At 38.9% G+C, this 27,483-nt stretch overlaps 5 protein-coding genes across 5 annotated transcripts; 4 read left to right on the forward strand and 1 right to left on the reverse strand.

The window, feature by feature from the left end:
• Positions 1-1,377: 1,377 nt before the first annotated feature.
• LOC111797621 (zinc finger CCCH domain-containing protein 23-like) lies at positions 1,378-2,798 on the forward strand. The gene has a single exon (XM_023680677.1). The coding sequence runs from the start codon at positions 1,456-1,458 to the stop codon at positions 2,512-2,514; it is 1,059 nt and encodes a 352-aa protein (XP_023536445.1). The 5' UTR covers positions 1,378-1,455; the 3' UTR covers positions 2,515-2,798.
• A 2,568-nt stretch (positions 2,799-5,366) lies between these two features.
• LOC111797738 lies at positions 5,367-7,765 on the forward strand. The gene is made up of 2 exons (XM_023680854.1): positions 5,367-6,358; positions 6,877-7,765. The coding sequence occupies exons 1-2, from the start codon at positions 5,837-5,839 to the stop codon at positions 7,513-7,515; spliced, it is 1,161 nt and encodes a 386-aa protein (XP_023536622.1). The 5' UTR covers positions 5,367-5,836; the 3' UTR covers positions 7,516-7,765.
• A 2,816-nt stretch (positions 7,766-10,581) lies between these two features.
• LOC111797229 (protein kinase 4-like) lies at positions 10,582-15,463 on the reverse strand. The gene is made up of 6 exons (XM_023680179.1): positions 14,996-15,463; positions 14,661-14,900; positions 13,175-13,605; positions 11,940-12,330; positions 10,889-10,966; positions 10,582-10,794 (listed from the first exon to the last, which is right to left on the reverse strand). The coding sequence occupies exons 3-6, from the start codon at positions 13,588-13,590 to the stop codon at positions 10,744-10,746; spliced, it is 936 nt and encodes a 311-aa protein (XP_023535947.1). The 5' UTR covers positions 13,591-13,605; positions 14,661-14,900; positions 14,996-15,463; the 3' UTR covers positions 10,582-10,743.
• A 3,899-nt stretch (positions 15,464-19,362) lies between these two features.
• On the forward strand, positions 19,363-23,138 carry LOC111796440 (NADH dehydrogenase [ubiquinone] iron-sulfur protein 7, mitochondrial-like). The gene is made up of 2 exons (XM_023679041.1): positions 19,363-19,829; positions 22,619-23,138. Exons 1-2 carry the CDS (start codon positions 19,426-19,428, stop codon positions 22,851-22,853), a joined length of 639 nt encoding a protein of 212 aa, XP_023534809.1. The 5' UTR covers positions 19,363-19,425; the 3' UTR covers positions 22,854-23,138.
• Positions 23,139-23,737: 599 nt separating this feature from the next.
• On the forward strand, positions 23,738-27,395 carry LOC111797693. The gene is made up of 5 exons (XM_023680789.1): positions 23,738-24,754; positions 25,362-25,414; positions 25,677-25,843; positions 25,942-26,093; positions 26,751-27,395. Exons 1-5 carry the CDS (start codon positions 24,004-24,006, stop codon positions 27,125-27,127), a joined length of 1,500 nt encoding a protein of 499 aa, XP_023536557.1. The 5' UTR covers positions 23,738-24,003; the 3' UTR covers positions 27,128-27,395.
• Positions 27,396-27,483: the final 88 nt, after the last annotated feature.

Here is a 27,483-nt window from a genome sequence, read left to right on the forward strand (position 1 = left end):
TCATATCTTATTGGATAAAACTTCATCTCAGTCCACACCCGTACCATTGAACGATTATTTAAATTGAAATCATAATAATATTATTAAAAAATAAAATAAAATAAAAGAAAAAAATCGAAGCAGTTGATGGAGACTATATAATTTAAATTCATTTTCATTTAAAAAAACAATTATTTTTTTAATCATAATTTAAATCCAAACAATATGAATTTTAAACTAAAATTAAATCATGTGATATAATAATAAGATTCCGAAGCATATAATAAAAGTAAAAATGAGTAGGTAAAAACAATTAAATGGGTGTTAATGAAGCATATAAATGAGTAATAAAAAAATGTACGATTTTTCTGTAGGGCTGGCTGTTTAATTCCAAACCAAAGGAACGTAATTACTTTTGAGTGGGGGAAAATTGATTAATGGGAATTAAATGTGGGATTTATGAAGGCTAAAAGTAGATAATAGGTTATTAGTGCCTAAACAGCACCCCCTCCCTCACGTCCGGTAAATATTAATTATATTTACCTACCCATGCTTTTATACACCTACTCAACTACTTTAATTAAAGACCTCCGTAGAAGCCTTTCTTAATTTTTAGATTAACAATTTAATTAGCAATTAAATTTTAATTTTATGTACGTGACAATATGCGTACATAACACTTTTGTTGTTTAAAACTTAGATGAAATGTCGTGATATATGTCTACTAATCAAGCTTATTAAAAATTAGGAAAGAAAAAGCTGTTTTTTATTCGGTTTCTATCTCTCCTAAGCTATGTAGCCTAAACGAGATATCCTGTGACATGTGTGTCACAGTCTGGTCAAGCGTCTTACGTGTCCTTATTTAAAAAGGGTTTTTCAAAGACAATATCGAATGACATGGGTGTGCCGGTATTGTTCTCTAGCCTATGTGTTGGAAGTAAAATTATGCACCTGCTGTTTAAAATATATGTTGTAAATGGTTTAGCATAGACACAAAAAAATTCGATGCTCAAGAGAATTTGGATGGATGGATGGATGTTTGGGATGGAGACGATTGATATATGGGCTAGTTCCGAATGGATGTGTTCGAGTTAGGCTAGATGACCAATGTGCATGAATCGTGTTGTTGGGAACCGAGATGAAAACGAAATGGAACGTGATATGTTGCACGTGATTGAACATGCACGTACGAATGATGTGTGTGACTGAATAAGCTTGAATTTTGTAGCTCACCGATTGTTTATAATAAAAATGAATATGGGATGGGACTATAGATTATTTTATAATAAAAAAGATGAAATAAATGAGTGGGGGCAGTATTGTAGTATTGACGTTTTCTCTGACATTAATATTCTAACCGAACCACCCAAGTCGCTAACCCATCCACGGTTAAAAACCTACTCCGCTCTTTCCATGGGTTTATCATTTATAAGTCCCCACTCGATCCTTTTCTTCATACACTCAGTCAGCTGAAACATGATCGGCGAACAATCTAGATTCACTCATACCATTCAAGTTCCCCCCTGGGACCCACACGAAGACCACCATACCATCGGAATTTCCTCGCCGGTCTTCATTCCCGGTGGGCTCGACTCATTTATCGACTCCTTTTCCGCCATTCACCGTTATCTACCCTCGGCGGCGGATTCCACCGCGGCGGAAGAAGCGGTGGATGGATTTTCCTGCGACCATTTCCGTATGTTCGAGTTCAAAATCCGGAGATGTGCACGTGGGAGATCGCACGATTGGACAGAGTGTCCGTACGCCCATCCCGGCGAGAAGGCACGCCGACGAGATCCGAGGAAGTATCATTACTCCGGCACGGCCTGTCCCGAGTTTCGGAAAGGAAATTGCAAAAAAGGGGATTCTTGCGATCTCGCTCATGGGATTTTCGAGTGTTGGCTCCATCCAGCTCGGTATAGGACTCAGCCTTGTAAAGACGGACTGGCCTGCCGCCGCCGTGTCTGTTTTTTCGCCCATTTGCCGGAACAGCTCCGGGTTCTGCCACAGCAGAGCCCGAGAACTCCGGTTTCGGCCGATTCAGTAGATGGGTCCCCTCGAATTTCACTCGCATTCGATTCCTATTTCGCCAAAGGCTCACTTGTGACCTCACCCACTTCAATTATATCAATGCCGCCGGTCTCTCCACCGTCGGATTCTCCCCCTCTGTCGCCGAATTGCCCCCAACTCGGCGGTGGGTCATTCAATTCAATGACTAAACTGGCTTCGTCTCATCTTAAAATAGGGAAATCAAAGGCAACCCCTCATTGGGGGATTCAATTAGGACAAAATCTGCTCTCTCCCTCCGGCTCTGGTTTCTACAGTCTACCGTCAACTCCGACGACCGGAAAGTACGAATTGTGGGGGAAGAATTACGAGGAAGAACCCGCAATGGAGAGAGTGGAATCAGGGAGAGACCTGAGAGCCAAAATGTACGCAAAACTCAGCAAAGACAACTCCGTGAAAGAGGCGGCGGATTCGACGTCGACACCCGATGTCGGATGGGTCTCGGAGCTATTAATGTCAAATTCCTAAACTTACTCATCGGCGGCCTGTCGGATTACGTCTGTGAATACAAACGTTGGTGGTGAATTTGCGCAATTTTCACAGTTTTTCATGTTTTTTTTTTTTTTGGTTAAATTACTCTGTTTTTGTTGTACATCTGAAAATACGAAATTTTTATGGCTGCCGGAGTAAGAGAAGGGCGTAGGATGGGGGTGGGGTTTGATTTAATTTTGAAATGTAATAATATTTTGGGATTTTCAGTAAAAATGTAAATCTTGTTGTCACCATTAATTACAGATAAGGTTTGTGACATGGAAATTATGGCCGTCCTTATCTTAAAAAAATATATGTTTTTTAATGTAATGTTGTGGTGGAAGCAGGAGCTCCTTTTTAGCTGCTTAAATTGTATAATCCGCAATCTCTAAAGATTTGAAGACGACAAGATTTGGTCAACTTCAGCTTGGGTGGGCCCTCATAATATAATATCTACTTCCCGCTATTGCTTCCACATAAAGATAATGTTTAATTATTATTGTAAGAAAGGGGAATTGTTGTGTAACGGGAACAGGGTGAAACCCGACCCGGTTATGCTCTAATTTATGGAATGGGAGTGGATTTAAAAGGATATACGTAATCCCGTAACCAAACAATCCCGTCCACTACACGTCTTTATTGACCAAATAAGACAATATTTATATGTGGGCCTCTCGCTTAGCCCAATGTTATTTTCACACAACAACCAAACATCTCTGTCTCATTTCCGCATCTATTTTATTTGCTACCTCAACCCCTACATTTCAATATATATAAATTTGCTAGTAGTTTTATCTTAATAATACCTCTAAACTTTTACGAGCGTTAATAATATTTCTAAATTAAAAAAAATTAAAAAATACTTTTATTATTAATAATATATTTAAATAATACCTGTAAACTTTTATACGTAGTATTAACATATTTACCTTTACAAAAAAATAAGTAAAAAAAAAAAAGGGTCAATATAAGGACGAAAATCATATATTGACGTGTTATAGATTATTTTTAAAATTTTTAATGTTATATTTGAAAGTTTATGAGTGTATTTTGAAACGTGGTACTAATAATAATATAAATATTTGTTTATTATTATTATTTTAAGTTTAAAAGTGTTTTTTTTATTATTTTTAAAAAAGTTTGCATTTANATTTTTTAAGGACTTTTATTAATTTAAGTATATTATTTTAAAATCTTTGCTAAATAAACTTTCATCAAATATAAAAATCAAAATTCTTTTTGAAAAAACGTACTTATTTACTATAAGTGATAGAAACATACGTGTTTAAATTGAATGGTTCAAAATTTCAAAGCCAAAGTATGGTAATTTCAAAAGCTTTGAAAATAAGCACGAAATTAGGATATAAACCTTTTCCATTTAAATGACAGATACTTTTGAAGCGTAAAAATCTTGATAAAAAATATTTAGGGGTATTAATGTAAAGTGTGACGTAGACATAATAAATAATTTTCTAAATTATTACTATATTTATGGAAATAAAAGTTTCTTTTATTGGCAGCCGCGTGACAAATAAATAATTGCATAAGTCTCGATATTTGTCAAATTATTACAAAAGCTTTCTAATTTATTGCATTTGCGTGCGTTATTATTTTCAAACTTTTTTTTTCCATTTTAAATCATATATTTTCGTTCTATTAGAATCCTCAATAATTTAAATTCATATAAAATTCCTTTCGATTGTGGAGAAAAAGTTTTCGTTGATTTGGACTTTTTTTAAATTTGAGGCACACGCATTACACGGTTAAGATAGGTTTGATCATATTATAAATATGGAAAAAGTTAAAAATGATGAAGGGAAATTGTACACGACTAAAATGTTTTCTTATTTAATTTTTATTCTTTTTTCAATTACGATGTTACGTGTTTGTTTGGTTCTTTTTCTTTCACCTGATTTTAGATTATTTGGAGACTCGCACGAGCCTACCCAAAAGCACGAGTCTCTAAGGAGTCAAGGTCGACAATTTAGGAACCGACACCAACCTGCGGGTCAGCAAAATTCTCTAAAAAGCGAAGGTTGCAGGTGACAAATAAGAATTAGTAGAGATTCTTACACTGCTTATAATTTTTTAAATTTAAATTATAGATAAAATTTTCCATTTTTTTTAAAAATCCAGACATGGTATGGTAAGGCCATTCAATTCAAGACTTCAAACGTGTTTGGGCCTTTTCAAAGCCCGATGATTTCTCGGGCCTAGTTAGGTAGAGTATTGGGCCGAACTATCAGGCCCATGAATTCAAGTTAGGGAATAAAGCAACGACGTCGTTTTCATTTGTCCCATTGCCACGTATATTTTCAGAATTTGGATTTCTTTTTTACCTTTTATAAATTATAATCCCCATTTTCCCTGTTTATCTTCATTAATAAATATTAATTTTAAACGATGAATTTCCGGAGGTGGGAATAGAGACAAGAATATCATTTCCGACACCTTCTCGACCCATGAACGTCTTTATGTACAACAATTCTTTAAATATCGGTCTTTTTTTTTTTCTCTTGTTTTAATTATTTGTATGTGTTTTAGGCAACTATAGTATAAATAATATTTCTATTAATTAATTGACACGTGAGTATTTATTTAAATAATATAATTTTTATATAGTATTTATAAGTCTGTTATTTCTGTTATTAAGATGGTATCGAGCATATTGGATAATTTTAGGTAGAGCTAACTAAAATCCCTTAAAATTGTCTAAAAACAACTCACAATAAATGAATAATAATAATAATAATAATAAAACAGAAAATAAAAGAAATAAATATAATTTATAATAATAAAAAATAAACAAGAAAACTCTTCGGAAGGGAATAAAACAGAAAAGTAGAGTGGAGTTGGCGCATTACAAAAAATTCCATTAAAAGCGACAGAGAGCCGTAGGCGTAATCGAGAGGCGGCATTCCTCCCAATCTGTGTGGGCGCAAATTCTGCCAAGCACGTTCTTCAAATTTCTCAGATCACTGTTTGTTCTTCAATTTCTCCACTCTCACAACGTCCACTTCCAACTCCGCGCGACTCTTCTTCTTGTTCTTCGATTGACCGCCAAATTCTGCAACTGATTTTCATCACTTTGATCAACCCTTTCGAGTGGGGTCTTCTTTAAAACTCACCATGGACTTTTCGAATTGCCGGTGTTGACACGTTCTTGAACTTTGTTAAAATCCTTTTCAGCGTTTAGAGATTTCAACATTTCAGCGATTTCCCGATTTCCTCGCCAAATTAGGATTCTAAGCCGATCAGCGGTGTGGATTTGAAGAGGAGCGGTGTTTATCTGAGAACGGTGATTTTGATTGTGATCGAGATGCAATCGAAAGTTCTGCTACTGGAGGAAGGGAAAGACCCTGCACATATGAGCCGGATAAACCAACCTAAGCCGTTGCCGTTGAGGTTACTTCAGCTATTCATGTCGTTTTTGGTTCTTTGTGTTGCGTTTTCGGTTCTTAGTTTGTATACGATCCGTCATTTTGGGATTGAGAGTGCAGTGACGACGGTTAAGTCTAATTTTCTTCCCTGTTTGAGGGAATCGAATGTTAGTTTAGGTCAGTGGATTAAGGCTCCGGGGGATTTGATGCACTCGATGACCGACGAGGAGTTGTTTTGGAGAGCATCGTTTTCACCTCGGATTAAGAACTACCCTTATGAAAGAGTTCCGAAAATTGCTTTTATGTTCTTGACTAAAGGTCCATTGCCACTTGCCCCACTTTGGGACAGATTTCTGAGCGGACAGCAACGCCTCTTTTCAATTTACGTTCACTCGCTGCCATCGTTCAAACCCAATATTTCTCGTGCTTCTGCGTTTCATGGAAGACAAATTCCTAGCCAGGTATGTTTTGGTTTCATCCTGTTGTTAGCTAGTGCCACCACGAACTGTTTGGACTGAACTTTGATTCTGATTTTGATTGCATTTATAATGGTTTTTGCTGAATCAATCATTGATTTATGAGCTGTTTTGAGAATCAATTTGTGGTGCCAACCTTGTTCTTTGAACTGTTCATGATTTTAGCTCCATTCCCTTGTTCTTAACATGCTAAGTGGCTTGAATGATGCTTTAATGGGCTTGTGATTGGCATTAGAACGGTGTAGTATATGTTTGTTGGCTTGAACAGATGACACTGTTTTTAACCAGGTTTCACAATGAACAGGAAAAGTTGTTGATGAATGTGATCAACACCTTGGAAATTTCTGTGTCGAAACGAAATCGTATGGCTAAGAATGTTTCAATCCTTGAATGGCTGTCTAAGAAATTGCAGCTTTGTAATCTGTGTTCATCCTCTGCTCTAGCTAACCCACCAAGTTTTTTATGATATACATTTAGGAATATCTGTTGATTCTTTGTGGCAGGTAGCAGAATGGGGAAGAATGAGTATATGTGATGCGGAGAAACGACTCCTAGCCAATGCGTTGCTCGACGTGAACAACGAATGGTTCCTTCTCCTCTCGGAATCATGCATTCCTCTCTACAACTTCAGTGTGACATACAACTACTTGAAGAAATCCAAATATAGCTTTGTGGGTTCGTTTGACGACCTCGGTCCTTACGGGAGAGGACGATACAGGGATGACATGGCACCAGAGGTGAACATCACAGAATGGCGTAAAGGCTCACAGTGGTTCGAAGTGAACCGCAAGCTTGCAATCAACATAGTGCAAGACACCAAATTTTATGAGAAGTTTGAAGAGTTCTGTCGACCGCCATGCTACGTCGACGAGCATTATTTTCCGACAATGCTCACAATAGAAGCTAGTCACGTTATAGCCAACAGAAGCATCACATGGGTGGATTGGTCCAGAGGAGGCGCTCACCCCGCCACGTTTGGACGACAGGACATAACCGAAGAGTTGCTAAGAGATGTCATAGACGGTCGGAACTGCAGTTACAACGACAAAGCCTCCTCCACCTGCTCTCTGTTTGCAAGAAAATTTGCGCCGAGTTCGTTGCAGCCGTTGCTACGTTTAGCATCAGAAGTGTTGGGATATTGAAGACTAACAGGTTACATTAGCAGAATAGAGGAGCAGGGAATGAGCTAAGTCGAGTTTTGATCAATGCCAGAACACACACTCTTTTAAAGTAGATGTAATGCAAAATGTAATATCTTTGTTGCAGAGAGGATTTGGAATGAATGAATAAAAGAAGGTGTGCAGTACAGAAAGAAGATGCTTGCAGGTATGGAAGAAATGATACTCTTTGTTTCAATTCAAAAGAAAGCGATGGGGAAATGGATTTTTTTTTCTTTCTTTACTTATTCAGTTTCCAACTGTTCCTGACTTTTGAGGCTGTCATGGACCATCAAGGAACCTCCATAATCTTCAAACCATTTGGTCCTAAAATATCGTAATCATGGCCTATGTAGACGTGTCTAGCCAGGTCCATATGATTTATCAGTGGACGTTTGGGTCGTGTTTCGAAATTACAACTTTGAAATTGTTCCACTCTTCAATTGTCGTAGAATCTCACAATCCATTCCATAGAGACTCTACAACCAACGTGGGGTAGAATCTCACAATCCATTCCATAGAGACTCTCCAACTAACGTGGGATCTTACAATTATCTTACAATTCACCTCTTCTGAGACCACCATCCTAATCTCACAATCCACTCGACTAGCTATGGTACCATTTATAACAGCCGAAGCCCATTTTCACATCCTTAGAATAATTTATTCCATTTAATAATAAAAAAAAAAGTGCTATTAATTTTGTATTTTATAAATTACTACAACTTTTTTATAAATGAATTTAAATAAATATAAAATATAAAAGTATATTAAATTAAAAAATTAATTATATGGGCAGACAAATTTAGGAATTTATAGGTTTTAGTAATTAAAATATTTTATTAGAAACTTTGAAACGAAGGAAGGTTCTGGAAACAGAGCCGTTCAAAAATCTCGGCACGACAGCCGTCCATATTCACAAGATCCGTTCCCTCTCTTCCGCCAAAACAGCCTGTAATTTCCCGCACTGCCACGCGTCTCATTTCCATTGGTTTAGCAGTAAATTATTGTTTGGTACAGTGGGCCCCAACAGAATAGAAAATCCCCTTTGTATCTACGCGTACGTTTTATTTAGTTCAACATTTTCGCCGTAGCTGGTAATTTCACCACGTCCACTTTTCCACGCGTATTCTTAAGCGCGTGTTTTGACGCAGATGCCCTCCATCGTCCGATCAATTCATACACGGACGATCATTGTCCACTTCTCTCGGTCATCTCATGTCTAAACGACGTCGTTAAGTAGCTAAACTGAAATTGTGGAATTTGGAGGGTGGGTGATCAACCAATATGAGGAAAATGAGCTGTCACTCAACCAATGGCCAGCTTGTAACACGGGCATCTGCCCGTCCTGCCCGATACTCTCTCCTCCACTCGTTTTTAGCTGTCCTCTTTCTCTATATAAACAACCCCACCGCTCTTTTCCATTGTCGAAGTTCCATTTCATCAGGCATTTCCTAGGCTCTCAATTTTCTTCGGTTTTCTCCTAACCCTAGAAATTTTCAGAGCAATGGCCGCCGTCTCTAAGACTTCATTCATGGCTCTTGTAGCCGTCCTGTTCACCGTCTTCTCCGTTGCAGTTGCACAATCTGCTGAGTCCCCTGCTCCTGCACCGGCTTCTCCGGCCACCTCTGTCGTCCCGTCGTTGAGCGTCGCTTGCGTTGGTGCTTTCGTCGCTCTCGTCTTTGGATCTGCACTCAAGGCTTGAAGCTCACATTGATATTTCGTATGCTTTTTGTGATTTTATCCATGGATTCGATACTGATGCTCGATTATTGAGGGTTTGATTGACTATTATATTGAGTGTATAGGACATGCTCTTCGGTGTTGAGATTAGATTTAATTGGATACTACTGGTTTGTATTCATGTATTCATTGTGTGTTATCTCATCATTGTTATTTTTTATATCGACATTATTTGAGTAAATAAGTTATTTCAATTTTCTACTCCCTTCCGTGATATTGTTAGTCTCCATTTTATTTTCACTTCTCTTATTACTATTTTGTTCAATCGGAATTGCTTAATATTGATATTGCTGATTATATGTAATCGGAGAGCGTAATGAAGCCTAGTGGTTCCGTTTCCTGTTGCCAAACAATCCTGTCCAGACGAGACTGTCTTAACAATTTCTGGCTGATTAGAACTTCAGAAGTTAAAATGAAAATTCTGGCAAAACAATTATGGGCCAGGTGTTATGAACAAATCCGTCGTCGTCTAGAATAGAATTGAATTTTAATGCTGGGTTCTATGAATCTATGGTAGACTCTCATTATCAATGGGACAGCTAGAAGGCGCTATCTAAAAGTAATCTTAGCAGAGGGGATTATATCGATCGAAAACTGTTATGAGCAACGTGATTAATCGTTGCACATTATAGGAAATATGAGTTCAATTTCAATTAAGAGCCGAAGGGACGGGCTGGCCATGTGCTTCGGGATACGCGTGGGATCGATAGAGAGAAGTATCCATTAGCACGTGGCCACGTAGCATGGGATATTTTGAACGAATCACGCGGTTTGTCTGTGGGTTTCTTTCCGTTGGCTGCTTGTGCAACCGACGCCAAATATGCCTCTGCGATTTTCGATGTGTCCATTATCACTTCATTTATATATACTTCTTTTTTAAAAATTTTCTGATAATATATATTTCACGGTTTACTTTTGTTTTACTTGGATTATCGAAGAGCCACGGGAAATGTAGTTACTCTTTGTATACCATACATCCCTCTTTCAATGCCCAAGTTGAGCTTAAATTTCTAGGGTTAAAGTTTGAAGTGTACAAAATTAAATATGATGAACTCAGTTTATTGGGTTGTAAACTCATTTCATTTGCACCAAGATCAAACCAATATAACTATTATCTTCAACCAAACTGAAACTCGATTCTGGCGGTGTAAAAAACTCTCGTCGAAACAATTTCACCCGACCAAGAGAACATCATACAAACTTCTTCTCTTCTCTATCTTAAAGCTTTTAAAGTTTAAAACCCCTCTTTGCTGGCTTATTCAATTGGCATATTCCACTCACCCATAAAACTGTGAAGCGAAGCCATTTTCAAGAAGGATGAATGAATGAATAAAATAAGAGAGGAAAGGAACAAAAAAGAATTGCCTACTTTCTCTGCTCTGCCCTTTCAATCTGGCTAATAACCATTTTTAAAAAGGGAATCCATAGAGTTTGTACATTAATGGCATCTCCAAAGGATACTCACTCATTTCACTCTGAATCCGACTCCATGTTACCCATTGCCTTCAATCCTCTCGGCCTCTGCCATCAATGATCAAACCATTAATCATAAATCTCCATTAACTAACACGATCAAATCGAATCAACCATAACAAATCATTAGCTAGAGACTCACCTTCTTAGAAATCTTCTTCTCCCGAACTTCATACCGCTCGAGAGTCAGATCAGATAGCCAAGACCCCGGACTCACCAGCTGCAACCATAACCAACGTCCAACCCCATGGTTAATACTACAACACATAGTACCTATATTTCAATGGAATAAAGCAAACGAACAACACCCCGTCGAAAATAAAATAATGCCACCCACATTTAATAACACAATATACTATGCATCATCAAGTGAAATAATAATGGTTTGGAGGTGGGGTTCATCAGTCAACTGCTTCGGGGCCCAATCTAAAAAAGCACCTTCTTTACAAAAGTTAGGGGCCCATTCATTTGCAGTCTGATAACCCCCACCCAATCATCACCGTACACATGTTAGGAATCAATTGGCATCCGATGCACCTCCATTTCCATCGGACCATCCTCTTTATTATTCTATTAATTATAATTAGTACAATTTATTTAACTAATCCCCCCCTCCCCCAAGTAATTACTCTCTACTAACCCCTTTTGTAACCCAATTTACTAATATTTATACTTGCCCGAAGTCATCAAACAAACCTTACTTTATCCCCCAAACAAGGACGTCTGAGCTTCCTTAGTCGGTTTTAGATTTATCTTCAATTTTTTTGATTCACTTAATTAAAGAAGAACCCCAGATAAATATTAATTATTTTCTTTATATAGTAAAACAATGAGACATGCTTTTTACCAAAATTGTTCCCTTTTTTGTTTTGGTTCTACCCAGACATATGTCGAGAATGCCGAGAAGACAAGGAGAGCGATACAAACAACAGCACAGCAGCCAACCTGAAAATTACCGTACACCCTGTCCTATCCCATAAAAGAATGTGACCCAAAACGCAGCCCGTGAAAGCTTCGGTGTTGTTTTGTAGCATCCCAGGAAGGACTTCTATGAATAAATTCCTACGATTTCATTTTTTTTTTTCTTTCTTAATTTTAAGTAAGATCACTTCCTATGCCACACAAAAAGCAAACTAAAAGAAACAAAAGATAATGAATTGATAGTTAAAAGAGGATGAGAAAGGGAGGCTTACGTTGACGGTGCGTTGGATAACCTTGGCTCGTTTCTTGGGTCTCTGGGGCAACTTGGAGCCCTTGATGGCCAAGAAATCCTCCTCTTTCTCTTTGTTCGTCAGAGCAATAGCGAATTTTGGCGGCCACACTTGGGGCACGGCTGCCTCACCACTGCCACCGGATGAAGACCCGCCCTTTTTACTATCGTGCGCCGTGTCCGATGTGGCAGCTGATTTGTTGTTATTGTCATTGTGGTGATGGCTGTTGTTGTTGTTGTTGTTGTTGTTGGAGTGATGATGGTGGTGGTTGTTGTTGCTTCCTCGTCTATCGTGCGCCACCCTGTCCGGTGAGGCAATTCCCCTAACACCGGCGTTGCCGTTTCCTCTCATCGCCCCCGCCGTCTCTGAGTTCCTAATTAATAAAAAAACAGAACAAAAAAGGAAAAAAAGGAAAAGGCGTTTTAAGTAGGAGTATTATCGTAAATGATAAACCGGAAGGAAAGCAGTGAAGATTTTGAAAAAGAAAAAAAAAAAAAGTGAAAACAGAAACTCGTGGGAGGGATGATTTAGAAGGGAAGTAAAATTCCAAAATTGACCTTGGGTAAGGGATCTTTAAAATCGGTGAGAACAGGTAAAGCGAATGTGGGGAGGGGGGGTTTTTTGGGTTTGGATTTTCTTGATTTCTTTCTTTGTTTCTCTCAGGATGATGCTCTCTCTCTCTTAAATTTCTTTTCTTTAATGAAAAGTAAGAAGATGGGGATGGGACGGATGTGGCTTCTTCGTTGCCGTCCGATTAACAAGTTCTTTCAGGATGGTTAAGATTACGTGTGACGACGACGTGAGGGCGTGTGTGTGGGGACCACCACCCTTTCCTAATCCCAAATTAATGATCCCACGGCTCCCATTGGTCGCTACAAAAAGCTTATGCCAACACAGAGTTGCCCACCAAAAAAATGCCCCATTGGCTCATCATTCACAAACCATCTTCCCTACCTCCTTCAATTTCCGCATCACTTTAATGCACCTTCCCTCCTTACACTTTTTCTTTACTTCAAATCGCAAATTCTAATATTTTATTCATAATTTCGTCCTTAATTTATCTACCAGAATACCAACCATGTTCTAAAAAAAAAAAAAAAAACAAATAAAAGAACTAAAAAGAACTCCACTCATAGTTCAAGTAATCAGACATCATCCACTACTATAGATTAGCATATATTTGAATTGTTTAAACAAATGGGGGAAGAAGTAAGTACCTGAGAATTCGCTGGTGAGGAGGAGGGGGGAGCTGAGGCGATGAGGCTCTTTGCCGGAGATTCAAATACCCATTGCTGATGTTACTGTGATTGGCAGGAGAATGGGTGATGCTGGTCCGGTTCGGGGAGTCTTTGTCGGCTCTTACGACTCGACGGTCGACCCGGGCGGTGGTCCGGTGAGCCGGAGCGGCGGGGTCGGTTTTATCTCTGCTGCCTTGGACCTTCATGCATCTAAGCCGCTTCCGGTTTCCCCACTGCAAAACGAAGTACGATGGTGCAGTCTGTTTTGTGGCATCGCAACTGGACCTCAATAGCAACGACGCTTCGGCTCCTCCTCCGCCGCTTCTCCCCGATGTGTCCACTTTGTTATTGGCGGTGCCGTAGCTATTATTGCTTCTCAGTGGATCCCTTTCCATCAGGCTCTTAAATAACTGTAATGGAGTTAAGCTAACCCAAGTTAGTTTCGATGATAAACCATGGTTAATCTCCAAAAGTAAGCGAAGGGGGAAATGGATGGAGAGATTGTGTTGGATTTTGCATCCAACACCCACATGGGCTAAATAATAAAAGGAAAAAGAAACTCAACAACAAAACAGGTAAACAAGACGAGCGTCCGGCTATTTCCAAGTTCAGATAACTCATAATTGAGAGGGCTATGGAAAAAGAAAAGGAAAAAAAGAAAAGAAAAAAAAAAACAGAAATTCTGCTGGGAACTTAATTATGCGAGATCAAAATCGGGAAAACTTGATTGCAAGAATCAAAACGAGGAGGTTTCTTTTCCTTTTGGGCGGGGAAGAAATTAGATCTAGGCCAGAAATCCAAAAATGGTGAATGCATTGACGAAATCAAATGAGAACAAAAACTGGGAAAATTCGGCTGATATTGCGAAGACGAAAACACACGAAGAATTAGTTTCCCCTTCTATGTTTTCAAACGAAGAACATGGTTCAAACTGGTATCTCCAAATAGCGAGAAATCCAATGAAGAAAACAGGCATAGAACGAAAGGGGGGAAAATCCCATCCGTGAACAGTTCTGGAGATGGAAATTCGAGAAGCCACCCAGAGAAAGATATTCTGTCACCAGATGAATAAAAAAAATTCTCTGATTCTTCGAAATGAGGAAGAGAAGAATAACGGAAGAAGTACACTTCTTGAAGAAGAGCAAGAGAGAGTTGAAAATGGAGGAAAAGGAGGTCAATAAAATTGATGCATTACCTGAAAACTTCAACTGAAGCAAACAAAAACCAGCGCGGAAAATCAAAAGGGAAGCAAACGAGGGCGATTGGTGCCGTGAGAAGAAGAATAACGAAGAATCAAATAGAAGTTGAATTTAAAAAGAACCTCTCCGCTCCCAACCACCACCATCGAATGGGGGAAAAGCGAAAGAAGCCACAATACAAAACAACTGCACACCAAACTCCCGGACTAAATCTCAAAATCCGAGTTAAATACACACGATCTACGATTCAGGAAAATTTTCTTTACCTGTGATTCAAAGAAATTCCAAACGCAGCAAAAAACTAGACGATGCTTGCTTCTTGTACTCTTGAGACTTTGCGAAAATGCGAATCAGAAACCAAATTGCAACGACGGAGTTCCATCTCTCAGAGTTGTCTTCTTCGACTGTCGAAGAAAAAGCGTGTTCCCATCGGCAATATCCAGTCTCCAATCTTTACAACAGTTCGGATTTTCTTCAATAAACGCTTAAATCCGTTTAAAATGCATCTGCAAGGAAATACAGATTAAAGAAAATCAATTAACGAAGTCATTTCACAACGCAAAACAAAAATAACAGACAACGCAGTGAAAGAATTTCTCACAAATTCGCAAGCCTCTGTAAACTACAAGACCGCCTTCAGGTGATTACAAATGAAACGAACCCGATTGGCCAAATAAGGAAGCGAAATTCGCTCCGAAATCAAATCCACTTCGAATTTCTACAACTAAAAAACTCCCGAACGTATTCGCGAAAAAAAAAAAGAAGAAGAACAATCACGCCTCTTGACTTTCCATTCAGACAGATCAATTCCAGAAGACGGAGAAAAATTGAAGCAAGGAACGAAATTGTTCCTCCTGCGAGCTTGTCTAGAAATGAAAGATCCTCAGCATTTCAGACTCGAATTGAGAACACTAAACTTAGTCCCGATTGCGGACCAATAAGGAGAGAATAAATGAAAAAAGGAAGAGATTTGATGGAGCGCCACAAGAACTACAGAGAGCTTCTTCTTCTTCTTCTTCTTCTTCGTCCCTCCTTTTCAACAAATACAAAACTCACCCTTCGGCCCGTCCTAGAAGAAACGGAATTTTATACCCTCCATTACAGATTGAATCCCACACTGCTTTCTCCACCGTTCATCACACATCAAACGGCTCTCCTTCCATCTATCGTTCCCTCTCTATGTCCGCGTTACGGCGTCGCCTCGTGTGTTCCTACCCCTTTTTTTCCCTCACGGCCTTTTTTGACGTCAAACGGAATCTTCAACGCCGTCAAGTTTCTGTGTTAATTTTGGGGAAAATAAATGGGTCTGTGCGACGGCCCATTTGGAGCAGAATGAATTTGCAGGGCCATTGGGTCCGCTCTCGGGAACTAACCCTGGTTAATTATCTAACCATGGTGAATGGTATCTAATACGACCCCGCCTATCATGCTACAGACGTGCTGCAGGAAATCTCTACCCACTTGACTTATTTTATTTTTATTTAATTACTTCCAAGTCCGATTATTTTCAGAATTTGTATTATAAGATTCGATTACTAAATTATAATATAAGATGATTTTATCTATATATTTTTTAAAATATATAATTATTTGGTATTAATGTATAATGATTTTAATTTTCTTTAATTCAATATTTATTTGGATTCTCTCATTTACCATTCCTATGATTGGAGAAAATTTTAAATTATATTTTAAATATACCATAAATGTGATTTTTCTTAGCCGTCATTCTACGGAGTCATGCAAAAATGAAACGACCTCACGTGTTATTTAACTCTAAATTTGTTGTTATTCTCAACGACCTCACATGTTATTTAACTCCAAAATATGTTGTTATTCTCCATCATTGCAACTGCTTGAAGCACTCTCCCGGACATGGATAGCCTCTCCGACTACTAAGAACAGCGGTTCTAACCTGTATCGACGCCAGGGTTTCACCTCCACAGTTGTTAGTTTAGTAGGTTCTTAGTTTTCCCTTTGACATCTTGGATTTGTTGAAAAGGCAAACGACGGAACAGTCGAGTTTTGGAGAAGGATAGCATTTCCAAGCCTCTGCCACACCATCACTTATTCCTTCTCCGCTACCTACAACACAGTGGATGTTGAACAACCCAAGTCTACCATTAGTAGATAGTGTCTACTTTTGCTCGTTATGAAATTTCCATCCATACAGCTCCAACCAATCACTAACCAATCACACGTATAATGAATACTTTTCTCCCAAGACCCTCTCCTCTCTCCTCTCCCTCTATGGTTTCCTCTCTAAACCAATATAAAGAAGGTAACCATTCACACACCCTTGAAATGCTCTTCTCCTCTCCCTCTCCAACCAATGACCTAAGGAAGGAATACTTTGGAATATTTTGTTTCCCTTAGATACCCTCTTCAAACCAATGAGGTATAAAGAATGTAACCATTCACGCACCCTTATCTCCCTCTCCAACCAATGATCTAAAGTATAAAGAATGTAACCATTTGCACACCCTTATCTCCAATGATCTAAAGTATAAAGAATGTAACCATTTGCACACCCTTATCTCCATCTCCAACCGGTGACCTAAAGAAACCATTCGCACACCCTTATCCTATAATTTTAACTTGTAATATAAAAGTAATATAAAGAAATTTAAAATTTAAATATAGCCAACAGCCAAATTTATAATTTGACACTTATTTCTTGTGGAGGAGGGGTGTTTGAGACAGCAAAGAAGAAATGAACGGCGCAATCAATTGGTTGATGTTTGCATAATTAAATAATTGCCAATTAATAGACATTTAATTGATTAAATTAACCCCATCACCGCACTTAAATTTAACGAATCTTCAAGCATGCACAAAATGGGACCCACCAGGCCCCAACATGGATGAATCAGAGCCGTTGATCAAGGTGAAGAGTTCCTGAAACAGAATCTTCGAAATTGGAGATGACGTGGATCCACCTCTAACGAAAGATTGAAATTCCACCGAAGCATGGGTATGAGGTTTCGGGTCCCACCTTCCCATTACAATTGATCTCATCCATCCCACGTCAAATTCACCAAGTTCATCATTCAAGGGGGATAAATATCAATTAATTAATTTTTTAATCGATTTTTTCTGATATGATTTCTCATCCAACAACATCAAGGCTACCACCATTGTTATCAGATCCTAGCAGTTTCACTAGCTGGTATGAGAGAAGATTCTTGTTTTACGTCCCCATGTCCCTCGGTCTTGATAATTGCATGGTTGTGACGACTGGGCTATCAAGGCCAGGAACACATGGATAAACCAATGTGTTCATTAGAGCTCGATGTGAATCATCCAAGAAACATTACACAACATACTAATCCCATTCCATGGATGAGGATAGATGGGTGAATCCCTTCTTAATTAAGGTGATACTACCTCACCCCTCTCTTCTCAAGAATTCACTTCTGGTATATGAACACATAATAACAATCACTAAAGATTTTAGGTATATGAACACATAATAACAATCACTAAAGATTTTAGGTATATGAACACATAATAACAATCACTAAAGATTTTACGTCAACTTCAAACTGAATACTTCCACATACCAAATTGTTTATCAACACACATGGTTACTATACGAAGTAATTGGAACATAAGAGAAGTAACAATCATAAGAGGATCAATAAGTAACAATCTAGGCTCACTGAGATTATTTGAGCTGAGTTGACAGATTAGGACTACAGGTTAATGAGAATATCACTCTTAGAATACGACTCAGGGCGGAAATGAATGATATATGGTGAAGGATACACAAAATACCAAAAACAAAAGCGTAGAATGAATTTCTTATGTTATCTGAAATTGGTAATATTACAGGTTCTAATCTGCCTTGATTGTCATCGATGATGCTAACAATATCTTATGAATTTTAAAGCATACAAACTAACAAAACGAAGAACAGGAATTCAGAATCAAGCTTCCGTGAACCCTCCACAATCCGGATTGAACCAAGGAAAACGGCCACATAACCTGGTAACCTGGTGAACTAATTAAACCACGAATATACAATTAATATCAATAAGGCTTCTCGCAGATTAAAGGCAATCCAACAAAAACGCAGATAACCATTTTCATTATTAATAATCTTAATAAATAAGCGTATGATCAAAGAATAATTCTAACATGAAGTAGATTTAAAACTTGGAAACGAATCCACAATTTCGCTGCTTAAAATTTGAAGGATACAAAAAAACATAATAAATGTTTCCCCCAATCGTGTTCAGCAGCTCATTATAGGCACCGTGCAAAAGGTTGCTTGTTGTAAGATTAAAGAACAAACACCCGTGTCTGACTTGAGTGCCAATTCAAAACCAAAAAACTACCTAAAAAAAAATCAAAGAAAATAAAAAATTTAAAAGAACTTGCAGATGATAGGTTTAGAATCCAAGAAATGTCGACCGGGCATTGTGTCTTGAAACAAGTGAGTTTCAAGGATCTTCTTCCGGTAACCAAATGTCGGCTCCATGCGGCAGTCGGATCGCCACCAAAACGGCGTCTGCTGCTGACTCGATTATAGAGCCAATTCCGAATATATCCCATTTAATCGAAATGTTAGAAATAAGAACAAACAGTATACGATTCAAGATCTCAAAAGAATCTCTTAGCGAACAAAAACGATGCAGATCGAGAGTAAAAAGAGTGAAGATAAGTAAAAGAAATGGAGGGAGAGTTCAAAAAGAAGCAGGAGAAATCGAAGCGGGGAAGACGATGATTCGAAAGCAACGATTCAGTAGATATTTATAGAGGAGATTCGTAAACAACCCTACATTCTGATTATGAATTTACCGAAAAGACCGGAGATATTGGGCTGGGATGGGCTGGGCTGGGATGAAATGGTATGGGCTTTTATATTATGGGCCCAAAGGGATTCGACACGTCGTTTCGATGTAGAGCCAATAGCGCGCCACGTGAACAGACGACGTTGGTAATTAGGAATAATACCGATTCGCGGATTTTTGGTTCTCATTTTCCATTTCGGTCTGTATCGGAAGTTCTGAATCTTGATCCGTGGCAATGGCCGCCGTGAGCCGAGCTTCCACTCGCATCCCTCATCTGCTTGCTGCACGGGGAGCTTTTTCTCTTCATACCACTGCCCCAGCTTTGTCTTCTTCGTCGACCGCCTCTCCGACACCGTATGCTAGGCCGCCGCCTCCTTCGACCTCGTCCCCGACGGGGCTTCCCAAAGCGGCTGAGTATGTGATCTCGAAGGTTGATGACCTCTTGAACTGGGCTCGCCGCGGCTCTATCTGGCCCATGACATTCGGCCTTGCTTGTTGCGCCGTTGAAATGATGCACACTGGTGCTGCCCGCTACGACCTTGATCGCTTCGGTGTCATCTTCCGTCCCAGCCCTAGGCAATCTGACTGCATGATTGTTGCTGGTACCCTCACCAACAAGATGGCCCCAGCTCTTCGAAAGTCAGTTCTCTCCCTCTCTCCCTCGCATTAGAAATTTGTTTGCTCGAAGGTTTACGTTTAATGCAGAATTCTTGGACCTAACTGGATAATTGATTGAATTAGTAGATTGACGGCATATTTCATATTGAGATCGAAGTTTAGAATTGTGCAATTTTTCAGTTTCTGGGGTTGTTCCTTTTGTCGATTGTTCCCCACCTGGATGTTGTAGCGCGCAATTATTTTGCACATCTAAACTCGTAGAGATATTATTCCCGTCTGTAATGTTCGTAGTATACTTATTTTTTCCTGAAATTGATTTTGATTAGATGTAGTGGTTTTCAAGAATACGATGCTTCGGCCTCTATGTCAACCTTATGAAAAAAGGGTTGATTGTTTTTGATACTTTTGATTGACCGAGTTTTTGTGGAATACAAATTGGGAAATTGTCTCGATAAATCATTTTTCTTACCTACGTTCATGTTATATGTTTTCATGAATTTCCTCCATCACATATGACTCCCATGGTTTACAAGGAAATTTTATGAAGCAATCTTCAAACTAGTTCATGTGCACAGTTTTCTTCGCTTCATCATCATGGCATGATGTGTGAAAAATGTTGTTTGAGTTGAGTAATCATATGATTTCTCGTACTCATCTATTTATGTCTGTTCTTTATATGTTCGAGTGGTTAATAAAGCTATGAGTTTTTAAGATGTCCCTTCCCTTTATTTTGTTAATCTATGAATTTGAAATAAGCATCATGTACAGACCTCCTAATACTGAAATATGTCAAGAAAGTATGTACGTCTGCAAGCTGACATGAATTGCTGAAGTCATAATATCAATAGCTAACTTCTTAATAAAGTCCAATGGAAAAAGATTCTTAGCTATTCTCTTCTAATTTTAGTTCTGGTTTTTGTTCATGCTGTTTATAAGCCACAAAATAATTATATTTTCCACTGTACAGCGTTAGTTCTTTAAGTTGTGTTTTATCTATTGAAGGAATGAGCGCAAGGTTTGGTGGCCATCTACTTGGGATTTACTATCTTATGGATTTCTTGGGCTTTTAAAGGTAGCAGGGTCAAGTGTTTCTCACTGTAGTTACATTTTCCCCAAGGCCTGGACATTAGTTGGGAAAAAAAATTATGAAGTAGCTTACATGAGGCTGTCATGCATGAATTTCTATTTTATTGAGGGAAATGAAACTAAGTCTAGAGGAATACACCAATATAGATACCAGCCTCACGCTAGACTTCTTATTGTTTAATCTTGATGGGTAAAAATGAAGTTTTAATATGACCAAGGAATCTCTAAGTACTGTTCGTGAAAATTTTCTCATAGAATGGAACAATTAGGACAATGAGATGCAAAACTCTGTGAGCTGTTGGTCTCATATATGTGGTTGTATGGCTTGTACTTGCGGGAGATTAGGATGTGCTTTATTTTGAGTGAAATAACATGTTTTTGTGTCTCAAAATAATTCAAGGTTGTTTAGTGGCCAGAGAGGTCACTGATTCAGATTATTTTTGGGTAAGGAATGTGTCCATCACTCCAATGTGGTTGGCACTTGGCATACTAAATTCAAATACAACCATTTCTTATCTGTATTTGTATGTCAATGTTTATGATTGTTTCTGCTATGGCGAGATTTTCATCCCTTGCCTTTAATGGATATTCTTTGTTTAAAGAGTTCTTCTAAGAGTTCCATATCGCTGACTGGCCTGGATGTTGCATGCCTTCATTTATAAGCTTGAAACTCAAGCTTCCTGTTGGCAGTTGGTGAACCATTATCTTTGTTGTTTGATCTGAGAATGCTACGATAGTTGAGTTTTGATCTTCTTCTAAGTTTAGGAAATCCCTTGATTTATTCATTCTTTTCAATGAGAACTTGAAGAAAGACTGTGCTTAATGTATTGTTTCTGTAATCTTTAGGGTTTTCAACAAAAATTGTGCCTTTTAACCTCAAGGATAACCATGCTGGTCAAGGCCTTGGAGCCATTCAAGGTTTACTTCGGACCTGTTGGACATTCACCAACGCACAAGGTTTTATTGCTAGGCATTAGTGAACTTTGTAAGGCTGTGAGCATTGTGGGATCAACAATATCTTGACATGTGGTGATAAAAATGAAAATGCAACAGCCCAAGCCCACTACTAATAGATGTTGTTCTCTATGGGCTTTCCCTTATCGACTTCCCCTCAAGGTTTTAAGACGCTTCTACTAGAGAGAGGTTTCCACACTCTTATAAGAAATGCTTCGTTCCCCTCTCCAACCAGTGTGAGATTTCACAATCCACCTCTTTGGGGGACCAACATCCTCGCTGGCACACCGCTCGGTGTCTTGCTCTGATACCACTTGTAATGACCCAAGCCCATCGGTAACAGATATTGTCTTCTTTGGGTTTTCCTTTATGGGCTTCCCCTCAAGGTTTTAAAACGCGTCTACTAGGAAGAGGTTAATGTTTCGTTCCCCTCTCCAACCGATGTGGGATCTCACAGGAAGTGTGTTTATCTAGCGATTCAGAGTTAACAATTGGCACTCGTCTGTCTGACACACTTGATCATTTTATGTTTCTAAACATAGAATCCAGGTTACAAATAGAAATGATTACTTCTGACAGCTCTTTTAGGACGAATGTGGTTTTGGAATCCTCTGAACTAGACTTTATGTATTCGGTTGAGAAATTTGTGTTTATTTGAAGTTCTAAATGTTCTAAATGATTACGTCATAATAATCCTCTGAACTCTGCAACTCCCTTTTGTGGTATTTTGATAAATCAATTCGCACGCCCTAACTCGTTGTTCTCTGCAGGGTTTATGATCAAATGCCAGAACCACGGTGGGTTATATCCATGGGAAGCTGTGCAAATGGTGGTGGATACTATCACTACTCGTACGCAGTGGTTCGGGGTTGCGACCGGATTGTCCCTGTCGATATCTATGTTCCTGGTTGCCCTCCTACTGCTGAGGCATTACTCTACGGAATTCTTCAGTTGCAGAAGAAGATCAACAGACGCAAAGATTTCCTCCATTGGTGGACCAAGTGAGACCATCCATCCAAGTCGACTATTGGACGTTGGTGGATTCTTGGAAGTATAATAAGCTATATTACAAGGTTTGTGGAAATGAAATAGAAGATTATGAGTGATATTTCAATAAGACCCCATAACTGAGATCGCCCTTGATGATGGTTTTTTTTCTCTGTTATTCTGGAGGCAAAGAATTATGTGCCTCCTTCAACTCTGGAGTTTTCTCATGCTTCCTGATTTTTTCAACTCAATTTAATGTCTTCTGATTATTGTTAATGACGTTTATCAATTTCTCCTCCCAAATTTTAATCCCGTAAGTAACCGCCCAAGTCCATCTGTCAGATATTGTCCATTTTTATGCATTCCATATTGTTGTCTACCTCACGATTTTTAAGGGGAGGTTTCCACACCTTTGAATGCTTTGTTTCTTTCTCCAACTGGTATGGAATCTCACAATTCACCTCTTGGGGACTTAGCTTCTTCATTGGCACACCGCTCGGTGTTTGACTTTGATTCATTTGTAACAGCTCAAGTCCATCGTTAGCTTGATACGTATTACAGTTAGCCTTCTTTATTTAATTCTTGAAATAAATATCAATTTGTAATCGAGAATGGATTGATTATATTCAATTCTTTTGGTAATGTGAGGGAGAATCTTGTGTCAGTTCATAACTGATAATTAGTTGATATGATGAGAGAATCTTATAAATCAATGATCAATGATGAAGAAGCATTCTTTTCCACTTTCTGGTCTATGGTTACGACAATATAATTGGGTTTAATGGAAGCACCCTCTGTCGATTAGTGTTCATTAATTGTCTGTCGATTAGTGTTCATTTGACAATTAAGAAGAAAAAAAACCAATTAATCTGTTGATAATAGTGGAAAGCCCAATGTTATGATGATTCATGATGTGATTGAAGAAGTAGAAGGAAGCAAGATTTGTTTAATTTTGCAATATTTGAATTCGTTGCGATTTCAAAATGTTTAACGTCACTGAAATCCTACAAATTTCCCTCCTTTTTCCAAGCTTTCTTCAAAACCCGGGTATCTAGGGTTTCGAACCTGCACACAGCTTCCATTCCACTCCATTTTATACATTCCTTATACCGCTTCTCCAAACACTCATCTCTCTATCACTACTTCCATTTGATTCTGTTAATTGAAGATGAACGAAACCCGATCGCAGCTCCTCGTAGTTCCAAACCAGCTAGACCCTTATGGCTTGATGCTTTCGGAGTCAATCCAACGTTTCTTTGATGAATATCGAAAAGGAGTTACCGATTTCTCCAACTTCATTCCCATTTTCTCTCGTTTGCTGAGAAATTTGCCCGACCCACCTGTGGCTGTTGTGTGGTTTTACTCTGCTCTGACGTTTCACACCGCTAAATCCACGGCCCGAGATTCTTCCGAAACACTTCTGGCTGTTAAGGATTTATTCCAACTCCTTGTTTCTTGCACAGCATCTTCCTGTTCGTCGAAAAGAATCGCGGTGCTGGCCCCGGTTATTTACTGTCTCTTCGATTTGATCGTTGAGAAGAAAACATCGAAGGAGGAGGCTGAGAATTTGATCGACGGCGTTGTAAGTTATATCAGCATTTGTTGTGGCCAAGAATCCGAGGAGGACGGTAGTTTCTTGGGGTTTGGTCCTTATTTTCTGGATTTGGCACGAGTTTGGATGGTGGACAAACCTGGAGAAGATTTGAAGGGTTTTCTCCCGCTTGTTAGCCATGAAATTTGTCAAGGCATCAGTACCAACGGTGGGGTGGGCTACTTCGCTGGGATCGTTATGTTTGAAGCTTTTCTGTTGAGGCTGTGCTTGAAATTTGCCTCTCGCATGTCCATGGTAGAGCTGCAAAATGAACTCCACGGCCGGGCGGTCCAAATGATTGCTGGGTTTCGTAGCTGCCACTTCTATGGTGAGATTTGATTTTGGTATTCCCTCCTTTTAATATCACGAGACTGTTAATTAAACCTGGATCGTCCACAACTTGGGTAGCAAAAGCATGTTAAGTACTTGTCGCCGATCTTTTAATCTACACATAGATATCATATTTCATCTCATAAATGCCAGGGCGTTGCATTTTGTATATCTATCTTCAGTTTATTTGCTTTCATTTTGGTATGCATTAACTGGATGCTCTGTTCAACTATCCACCATATCCTTTGATGCATGCAAACAAGGCATGAATCACACTGATATTATTGCTATCTGTAAACATTGCTAAAACCGGAGATCAGGGATGGCAGGCACATAGTTTCTCTTGGGAATCATATAAACAAGTAGATTATTCCATGTTCTTCACAAACAAATCTAATTCTGAAAGTAATATCTCTGTATGTGAGGTATAAAACAAAAATTCCAATGGCTTTTGCTTGCACGTTCATTATGTTTTCAGGGCTTCTCTTGTTCGTATTCCCTCTACATGTCTGGATGACCAAGCTTTTCTTAGCTGCATCCGATCTTTTCTCCTATTATCAATGACTCTGGGTGCTTGTAATCTGAAATCTGTTGGTGCATATCAGATATTTTTTTCAGGATGCTGCTGCACTCAGTTTTGCCAACTACCCATTTGTTGGTCAGTATTTCTTTCTTCATATCTTCGTTTACCATGTCTTTAGTATAATTATATGTGGCTGTAGTACTCCTACTTCAAGATTGATGGCTTTTCCTCGTGAGATGTAGTTTGAGGTTCTGCAAAACTCTGCTACTATCCATCAGATACAAGTCCATCGTGGCTTAAGCTTGATCAGATGCATCTTTGGAAGTAATATTGCTTATTCACCTTGATGGGGTAAAGAGAATAAACCATTGATTTTCCTGAGTTGTTTCTTTTGTAGGGCTCTGCAGATGAAGTTCTTCTACGAGAAGTATTATACGATGCTGCAATAATACCAGAGTACCCGTTCCTTAAACTTCAATTTGGAACCGAACGACCTGCCGCCGATTTACGAGCTATTTGTTTGAATTGGTTATTTGTTGCTGATAATGGTATTCGATCCTTTAGGTATAACAAATCATAGTGTTCTAGAGGTTAGCTAGAGTATCTCTAATGTCAATTTCAACTTGGCTATGCATGTAATGTGCACAATCTGATTGATGCAGAGAGTCTGGTAATCTGAGCAAGGCTATGTCCTACATTAATGCCTTCCGCAATTCTTGTTGGCCTTCTCAGTTGATCAATTGGATCAGAAACCAATCAGGCTTCAGCGAGAGGATGAGCCAACCAAACATCTCCACACCCACGGCTCTTATTGGTTTGTTTCTATACGTGTGCATTACTAGTGATTTCATTAGCAATACTTTTTCTTTTTTAGTGTAGCGAAAATTTTCATGCATTTCTCTGAGTGGTAATGTGAGATCCTACCTCGAACAAAACATTCTCTATAAAGGTGTAAAAACCTCTTCATAGTAGACATGTTTTAAAAACCTTGAAGGGAAGCCTAACAGGGAAAGCCTAAAGAGGATAATATCTGTTAGTGGTGGACTTAGGTTATTACAGGTAATGAAGATATGGTTTGAAGAACACGAAGGTGACATTAGTGTACAACACAGACCTATTTGTTGAGGATTGTTGAGAGGGAGTTTCACATTGGCTAATTAAGGGGATGATCATGGATTTACATGTAAGGAATACATCTTTGTTGTTACGAGGCCTTTTGGGGAACCAAAAGCAGAACTATGAGAGCTTATGCTCAAAGTGAACAATATCATACCATTGTGGAGACTTGTGGTTCCTAAAACTGTTATGTATTGATATTTCGTAAAGAACGGATTATAGTCCATCTATACTGTGAGTCATGTATTGTGTTTGCTGGACAGCGTTGGGACTTGACTGGGCTTTATCTGCCAATATGTATGTGTTTGTTTGATGTTCTCTTATCAATGGCTGACGATTATTGATTTAACTTCAGAATGGCTTCTGGTATTGGAAGATCAAGGGGTGAGAGTGTTCGACCATTTGAACTCCAAGTTCAGAGCCAGAGATATCATATCCAAGTCAGGAGCTGAGTTCTTACAACCAGATGGCAAGAACAACCCAGATGTTAGTTTCCCCAATAGCGTCACAAATGCGATGGATGAGGATCCCTCCGTTGGCGACTTCGACATGGTTGATTCGGTGGCTACAGCAGCAGCACAGGGAACATCCATCACCTTGACTGCAAACGGCATTGAAAATGGAAGAAAAAGGAAAGATTGCATGAATGACAAAGGGGACATGAGGATTAAGTTCCTTAGGCAGCATCTCCATGACAGTCCACTCAGAGAAAAATCTTTGCCATTGGTTTGATTTAGGAATCCATCACTTTCAGATGCTAATATGAAGTTATATATATATATATATGTAGACTGTCTGTAACACCTATCTATCATACCTTGGAGGAATTTGGTGCCTGCACTGCAGACCGCCTCTCGGCTTTAACGTTTCGTTTATCAGGTCATATATATGGTCTTGAGATTAGAATCTGTGTAAACTATGGACTAATCAGATGATGTTCACGGCAATGCAAGGCCAGTAGGTTTAAATGATGAAAATACATATGATCTGATCTCCAAAAGGCCTTTTGTGTTCGTTCCCTACTGGCTATGAGCTGAAAATATTACATTTTTGTTGTGTTTGGGTCACATGTTTCCTATGGTCTGCTC

This window comes from Cucurbita pepo, chromosome LG06 (assembly GCF_002806865.2).
Source record: "Cucurbita pepo subsp. pepo cultivar mu-cu-16 chromosome LG06, ASM280686v2, whole genome shotgun sequence".
Classification (NCBI taxonomy): domain Eukaryota; kingdom Viridiplantae; phylum Streptophyta; class Magnoliopsida; order Cucurbitales; family Cucurbitaceae; genus Cucurbita; species Cucurbita pepo.